Consider the following 8635-nt stretch of genomic DNA (forward strand, 5'->3'; position numbering starts at 1 on the left):
TGCAGTGTTTTAGTTTGAATTTCTGAGTACTGTTGGATTTGAGTATCTGTCTTGTCTAGTGCTGCTGTAACAGAAATACAACAAGTGGATGGCTTTAACAAAGAGAAGTTTATTCTCTCATAGTCTAGGAGGCTAGAAGTCTGAATTCAGTGTGTCAGCTCAAAGGGGAAGGCTTTCTCTCTCTGTCAGTTCTGGGGGAAGGTTCTTGTCATCAATCTTCCCTGGTCGAGGAGCTTCTCAGTGCAGGGACCCTGGGTCCAAAGGAGGCACTATTCTTCTGGCTCTTGCTTTTTGGTGGTATGAGGTCCCCATGTCTCTCTGCTCCCTTCTCCGTTGTATGTCTCAAAAGAGATTGACTTAAGACACAACTTAATCTTGTAGGTTGAGTCCTGTCTCATTAACATAACTGCCTCTAATCCTGCCTCATTAATATCATAGAGGTAGGATTTACAACACCTAGGAAAATCACATCGGATGACAAAACGGTGGACTATCACACAATACTGGGAATCATGGCCTAGCCAAGTTGACATATATTTTGGGGGGACACAATTCAGTCCATGACAGTATCTCTTCTTGTTGGTCTCTGACTTGAATATGTTTGATATTACTTCCTTGTCTATATAAGATGTTGCATATATCTTCTCTCAGTCTAATCTGTTAATTTGCTGTATTGACAGATGTCCTTGTTTGAAGAAAAATCATTAATTTTGATGTCATCATCCATTAACTTTCCATCTTTTGATTTGTGCTTTTGGAGTCTCATTTAAAAAGTTGTTTTCCATCCCCAGGACATAAAAGGACATAAGTGTTCTTCTGTCAGCTTTATACTTTATCTTTCATGTTTAGGTCTTTAATCCATCTGAAGTCCACCTTTGTGTATGATGGTAGGGATACAGCTTTATTTTTCTCCATGTAATGAGCCAGTTTTCCCAATGTAATTTACTAAAGAACCTATCCTATCTGATTCCCCATTGATATGTAGCATCCCATATCAGATAGCAAGATCCCAAATATACCTCAGTCTGGTTCTGAATATACCAGTTCTTTTTGTTAATACCACATTGTTTTTATTACTGTCTTTGTTTGATACCTGGTAGGGAGAGTTTCCCATCTTGGGTTCATTTTCCTTATAATTACTTATCGACCCTTATTCTTCCATAATAACATTTTAGAATAAGTTTGAGATCCTCAAAAAAATCCAGCTGAAATTTTCACTGAGATTACATTAAATTTATAGATTAATTTGGGAAAAATCGACTGTTTCAGTATTATCATTTTATCTGTGAGCACGGTGTACTTGTCCATTTTTTTCAGCTCTTCTTTATGTCCTCTAAGAGTTTTAAATTATTCTCAATAAGTCTGTTACTTTTTTGTTAAATTAAGTATGTTTTTTAATTTATTGTGAAGAATACTTTATCTTCTATTGTATTTTTTATTGGGTATAAAGGAGCATTATTGACCCCTCCCCCCACATGTCATTATGGAAAATAGCCACCCCTGCATTTAATTAACACTTTGCTATACTTGCTTTATCACCTATCTGTCCCTCCATCAGTCCATCTTAGTTTTTTATTCTTTTAAAAGTAAGTTGTAGACATTAATACACTTTTCCCATCCACTTTTCAGCATGCATATCACTACAGTATTTGCTTACAGTTTTTTTTTCTTTCGAGGTAAAATTTATACAGTGAAATGCACAAATCTTAAATGTACCATTTGAAGAGTTAATGCATATGTTTGTGCAAACCAAACCTTTATCAAAATACAAAACATTACAGTTACCTCAGAAAGTTCTCTTATGTTTCTTTGATAGCCCTGCCCTCATCTCCTCTCCACTCAACAGGGAGAGGGAGAGAGAAGATGAAAATAAAATAATAAATAAGGGAGAGAATAAATGACTAGAGATGAAATGAAGATTTATAAGGGAAAAAGGGTATTATGAACAATTACAGGTTAACACATCTGAAAATGCTTCTATTGCTACTCTTTTTGAACATTTTATTGTGCTTCAGGTGAAAATTTATAGAGCAGATTAGTTTCTCATTCAATAATTTATACACAAGTTGTTTCATGACATTGATTCAATCCCCGCAATGTGTCAGCACTCTCCCCCTTTCCACTCTGGGTTTCCCGTTTCCATTCGTCCGGTTTTCCTGCTCCTTCCTGCCTTCTCATCTTTGCTTTTGGACAGGTGTTGCCCCTTTGGTCTGGTATACTTGATTGTTTTAAGGGGCATGTTCCTCAGGAGTGTTAAACTGTTTGTTTTATAGACCTGTCTAGTATTTGGCTGAAAGGTGAACTTTGGGAATGCCTTTAGTTCTGAGTTAGAATGGTACTTAGAGGCCATAGTCTAGGGGGTTCCTCCAGTCTCTGTCAGACTAGTAAATCTGGTCATTTTTGTGAATTTGAATTTTTCTACATTTTTCTCCCACTCTGTCCAGGACCCTCTATTGTGATCCTTGTCAGACTGGTTGGTGGTTGTAGCCGGGCACCATCTGGTTCTTCTGGTCTCAAGCTAGTGGAGGCTGTGGTTCATGTGGGCCATTAGTCCTTTGGACTAATTACTTCCTTGTGTCTTTGGTTTTCTTCATTTTCCTTTGCTCCAGACAGGATGAGACTGATAATTGTATCTTAGATGATCGCTTGTAAGCTTTTAAGACCCCAGATGCTACTCACCAGAGTAGGATGTAGAACATTTCCTTTATAAACTATGTTATGCCAGTTGACCTAGATGTCCTCTGAGACCATGGTCCTTAGCCCTCAGCTCCAGCTACTCGGTCCTGCAAGGTGTTTGGTTGTGGCTAGGAAGCTTCTGTGACTGTGCCCCCTATGTGCTCTGTTATGTATATGAATACATATGCTGCAGATACAAATATGTATGTAAAAATACCCACAACCAAGCCTGTATATGTACGTGGGTGTATTCTTACTCTCTCTCCTGCCCCTATTCAGCATACTTTTCTACCTGTGTATCTGCTTATAAAAGTATTGTTTGTTTTTACTGTTGTTGTAGGGTTGTGTATGTTATAGTGTTTACTGTGGTTGCCTTTTTTTTTTTTTTGCATTCCTGTCAGTGTTTTCCTTTGCCTTGGTCAAGTTGTGCTGACTTCACCTATATTGTGTATTGCCTTTCCCTTCACCAGAGTTAACACATCTACTATCTAGTTAGTGATTTTTTTCCCCACCCCCTTACCCCCGGTAACCATCAAAGATTGTTTCTTTCTGTATGTAAACTTTTTCTTGACTTTTTATAATAGTGGTCTAATACAGTATTTGTCCTTTTGTGATTGACTTTATTTCACTCTGCATAATGTCCTCCATATTCATCCATGTTGTGAGATGTTTCGTAGATTCATCATTGTTCTTTATCATTGCTTGATATTCCCTTGTGTGAAGGTACCATAGTTTATCCATTTGTCCCTTGATGGGCACTTAAATTGTTTCCATCCTTTCGCTCTTGTGAATAAATGCTATAGTGAACATGGGTGTGCATATGTTTATTCATGTGATGGCTCTTATTTCTCTACGATATATATACCTAGGAGGATTACTGGATCATATTATATTTCTGTTTCAAGTTTTTTTTTTAAGGAAGTGCCGTATCGTTTTCCATAGTTATTGTACCATTTTACGTTCCCACTAGCAGTATATGAGAGTTCCAGTCTCTCCACAACCCCGCCAGCATTTATTGTTTTTCGTTTTTTTGATCAGTGTCATTCTTGCAGGGGTGAGATAGTATCTAATTGTAGTTTTGATTTGCATCTCTCTAATGGCTAATCATCGAGAGCATCTTTTCGTGTTTGTTGGCTGCCTGAATGCCCTCTTTGGTGAAGTGTCTGTACATGTCCTTTGCTCATTTTATGATAGGGTTGTTTGTTCTTTTTTGTTTTAAACTTGAGAGATCAATGAAATATTTTGCCTTCCTCCTTTCTTCATAATTCTCTTTAATGGCTCTCGAAAACCAAAAGGATCTTATATTGGATTATAATGACCTCCTCTAGATATTTTCCTTTGAAAAGTTTAGGACAGGAGAGGAAGAGAGCATGAGAGTAGGAGTGTATGTGTTTGAAATAGGCAGTATTCCTTTACGGATTTTATAACTCATTCATCACTGCTTTACCATAAAGTGATTCTTAAGTATGGTGAAATTTAGAGGACTCTCAGATCTTTAAAGACTTTTTTTTCCCCGATTGCCCGATATTTAGTTTTTTCCTGAAACCAAGTACCTCTGGTGACAGTTTACAAAGTGGCAGTATTCCACTGGCAACTGAACCCCTGGAGCATAAACCTGTATCCAGTTCAGCAGAACCTGACTTGATCAACTTTGTGGATTTACCAAAAAATACCCAGACCATAACTGAAGAAGCAAGCTCTGCAGTTGAATCAAGGTACCATAGGGTACAAAGAACTCTGTATACTAAACTGGGTACCCTTGTAAAAATTCCATCTCTAAAGACAACCAGTCTCATGTAGGCATAAGTTCTGGCATTTTAAAAAATGTAATCTTAACTTTTTACTAGCACATATTGTTTAAATATCTAATGAATAAATCTGATGATAAACCATTTTTGAAACTAATGTTTTACATTGATCTTTTACAAAAGGAGCTTCTCAGCAGAATTAAATATCCTTTAATGTAGTCGTTGCCAGTTCTCTTTACTGTGTAGACTTTACTCATTAATATTGATTGAGTCACACATTGATTAAAGAGCCTATTGTATGCTAAGATTTAGGCTAAGCACCGAAATAAAAAAGTAAATAAGATCTGATTTCTATCCTTATCAAATCATGGCCTGGTGGGGATTAAATAATTGTCCACGAATTTACAATACTTATTTCCATGCAGCATAGTTCTAGGTGATTTTGTTTAATAAAGATGGAATAATGTTTTAATAAAACAACTGTGAATGGATACTTTGATCTCTTTATAATATACCTGTTCTCTACCCTGTGTCCTCTTTCCACCTCTCACCAGAGTCATTCACTCCATCCTGTTCTTCTGACCACTTTTATAAAAATGCTTGAAAAAAATTGAATTCTCATAAGGTGGTAGATTATATTTAGTAGATTCAAGATTTATTATAGAAGATACTCTAGCTCTGCAGATTTAGATTTTTTTTTTCAGCATAAATATAAGCAATTTCTTCTTTTTTTAAGTGATGAACTAAAGAAAGCCAATGGAGATGATGTCCAAACTATGAAAATTTCTCCTGTGCCTAGTAGTTTATCAAAGCAAAGTGTATCTTTGACTCGAAGTCACAGTGTTGGAGGCCCTTTGCAAAACATTGATTTTTCCCAGCGACCGTTTCATGGCGTTTCAACAGTTAGTCTTCCAAATAGTCTGCAGGAAGTTGTGGTATGTAGCAGCATTATGATTATAATGTGTTTTCATGTATTTATTAGTCCAGCACTCTAGTAGACTAATTTTAATCATATGAAAAGTGATAAGAATGTTTTGTGCACTGATTAAGAACTTTTTAAAACACTTTTTATTGTGGAGAATGTCACATATATACAAAAATAAACAGAAGAGTCTAATGAGTCGCCTTGACCCATCATCTAACTTAAAAAATTTTTAACTTACGGCAAGTCTTCTTTCATGTATTCCCTCATTCACTTTCCCCTTTATTATTTTGAAGCTAATTACAGGCATTATACATTCCATTTGCAAATATTTCATTATGTATCTATGAAAGATAAGGACCCTTTTAAAAATGTAATCACGAATGCCATCATCATACCAAAAAAATAACAAATCATATCATCAGGTTATTCAGTCTTTGTTCAGATTTCTGATTATCTTAAAAATGGCAAGTGCGTGTGTTTATTTTTCAGTTTGTTTGAATCAGAATCAAGTAAGATTTATGCACTGCATTGGTTGATATGCTTTTGAAGTTTTTTTTTTTTTTTTTTTTTAAATTTATAGATCCCCTCTCTTATTTTTTCCTTGCAGTTTATTTATTGATAAAACGAGGTCATTTACCATTTAGACACTGGAGTTGTCCACAATCCAGATTTTGCTGATTGCAACCTTGTAAATTGGTATTTGTGTCTAGAAGTATGATCTTATTCAAGTTATTGTTTTTGTTTTGTTCCTTGTTTATTTTTGCAAGACAGCTTCAGTGGTGGTGTGTTTCTCCATTAGGAGACGTAGTATCTGGTTGTCTATTTTTGTGATGTTAGTAGCTGTTAATGCCTCAGTGCTTAGATCAGTTAATTTATTGGGGGCTGCAATAGGGCGACCATCTAATTTTGTCATTTCTTTATTATATGGAGTACATCTATAAGAGGACCTTGTGTTTGGTTTTCTAAAGATGCAGTTTATATTAGTAAGGCAGGGTAAATGTTTGATTCTTTCTTTTTATTTACCAGTTTTAAACATAATGAATTTAGTCCTAGCGTTCTCCAAAGTGATCAGTGAATTTGATGGAGGGAGTAAAATCATGAACTCATGGATTTAAACATTTATGTTTCAATCCATTGTTCTTCTCCTTATCGATGCTTATATTGTCCCATCTTTGGCTAGCTGGAAGCCCCTACAAGTTGGCTCCTTAGTCCTTTTGACACAACTCTAGTAGCTTTTTTTTTTTCTTTTTGGTGGTGGTGGGGTTAAAGCTTCCTAGCTTTCTTCTATGACAAGGTGTTTCATGCTCATCTAGCTTTCTTCTATGACAAGGTGTTTCATGCTCATCTTATGTATTTCCTTTCCCAGGCCTGAAATCAACCATTTCTCTAAGGAGCCCTGGTTCCCTTTAGAGGGAAGTGGTATTTGGAGACCACAGTCTGGGCACTAGGGATACTCATGGCTACAAAGTTGATCATACACTTTTTATTGTGATTATAGTACGCATAACTTACAGTGTCTAGGTTGTTCTGTTTTTTTTCTTTTCATTTGAATTGTAAAACCGTGCCCTTTCTTTATTTCAGCTTTTGTTGCAATCAAATGTGAAGAGGAGTTAGATATAATTTTAAAAGGAGTCAGCAAAGAATATTGACACAAAAAATTTGCACCATCTGTTTGTAGGAGGAAGATAAGGCCATACATCTTTTGGTTTCATCCTTATAAAACATCTGAAATGCAAATATTTCTTTTAAAAAATTAAAAAGGAAAAATAAATCATATATGCATCATTGCTCTTAGCAACATGATAAACTTTAAGGGTCTGTTGCAATTAGAGTGTTCTCCTGCATGTAGCAGTGGCCCTGAAATAACTGATTTTAATAGGGTAGATAGGGAAGCATAATCTAATTGAGAAGTACTTTAAACATACAAAATAAAACAGATAATATTCATTTCTTTTTTTATTTCTGTTTTCTTTAAGGATCCTTTAGGGAAAAGGCCCAGTCCTCCCCCTGTTTCTGTGCCGTACTTGAGTCCTCTAGTGCTTCGTAAAGAACTTGAATCTCTGCTAGAAAATGAAGGTGATCAGGTGATTCACACATCCTCTTTCATCAATCAACATCCAATCATTTTCTGGAACCTTGTTTGGTATTTCAGACGTTTGGACCTTCCTAGTAACTTACCAGGACTTATCATCACATCTGAACATTGTAATGAAGGCGTACAGGTAGGGTGCCAGCTTCTACTCTTACCTTATTTGTGTTGGTTAAGATGAGATTTAACTTCAAGTAACAGAAAGTATACAATAACGGTAGCTTAACAAGACCTAGGTTTATTTCTCTCTCATTTAACAGTTTGAATGGGTGGTCTAGGGACCTGAGATCCTTCTGTCTTTTTGCTCAGCTGTTGCAAGACCTCCATTTCCAGGTTATACTCATGGCCCAGGATGGCTAAATCTAGCTCCAAGCCATCACATCCACATTCCAGTCAGCAGTGGGGAGAAAAATGGATGGAGAAGATTTTATGTCTTCTTTCTTTAGGGACAGCTCCTAGAAGTTGCACATTTCCACATATGTCCATTGGGCCTGAACTCAGTTTATATGGTCATATCTAGCTCTAAGGGTAGCTAGAAAAGGTAGCTTTTATTCTGAATAATCATATTTCCAGCTGAAATGATCATAACAGCCTAATTTGAAAACCAACCAAAACCAAACCCATTGCCATGGAGTTGATTCTGATTCATAGCGACCCTATAGGACAGAGTATAACTGCCCCATAGGGTTTCCAAGGCTGTAATCTTTTTTTTTTTTTTTTTGGTCAGTGTATGTAATTGTATATTTTGTGAATGTTCATTAGTTTTTTTTTTTTAATTTTTTATTGTTCTAGTTTAAGTGAAAGTTTACAATTCAAGTTAGTCTCTCATACAAAAATTTATACATACATTGCTATGAACCCTAATTGCTCCCCCTATACTGTGACAGCACACTCCTCTTTCCACCTGTGTCCATCCAACCAGCTCCTAACCCTCTCTGTCTTCTCATCTCACCTCCGGACAGAAGCTGCTCGTTTAGTCTCGTATCTGCTTGAGCTAAGAGGCACACTCCTCATGAGTATCACTTTATGTCCCACAGTCCAGTCCAATGCCTGTCTGAAGAGCTTGCTGCAGAAATTGCTTTAGTTCTGGGCTGATAGAGAATCCAGGAGCCATGCTTTCCGGGGTACCTCCAGTCTCAGTCAGACCATTAAGTCTGGTCTTCTTACTAGAATTTGAGTTCTGCACCCCACCTTTCT

At 36.4% G+C, this 8635-nt stretch overlaps 1 protein-coding gene across 2 annotated transcripts in view; it reads left to right on the forward strand.

The window, feature by feature from the left end:
• DENND4C (DENN domain containing 4C) overlaps nucleotides 1-8635 on the forward strand; it is a 110315-nt gene that overhangs the window by 92820 nt on the left and 8860 nt on the right. For both annotated transcript variants that reach the window (XM_023728637.1, XM_023728638.1), the window contains 3 exons: nucleotides 4209-4391; nucleotides 5161-5359; nucleotides 7326-7571. In XM_023728637.1, the coding sequence (XP_023584405.1) occupies nucleotides 4209-4391; nucleotides 5161-5359; nucleotides 7326-7571 (628 nt within the window). The remainder of the gene's footprint in view (nucleotides 1-4208; nucleotides 4392-5160; nucleotides 5360-7325; nucleotides 7572-8635) is intronic.

This window comes from Trichechus manatus, unplaced genomic scaffold (genome assembly GCF_000243295.1).
Source record: "Trichechus manatus latirostris isolate Lorelei unplaced genomic scaffold, TriManLat1.0 scaffold00025, whole genome shotgun sequence".
NCBI classification, from domain to species: Eukaryota; Metazoa; Chordata; class Mammalia; order Sirenia; family Trichechidae; genus Trichechus; species Trichechus manatus.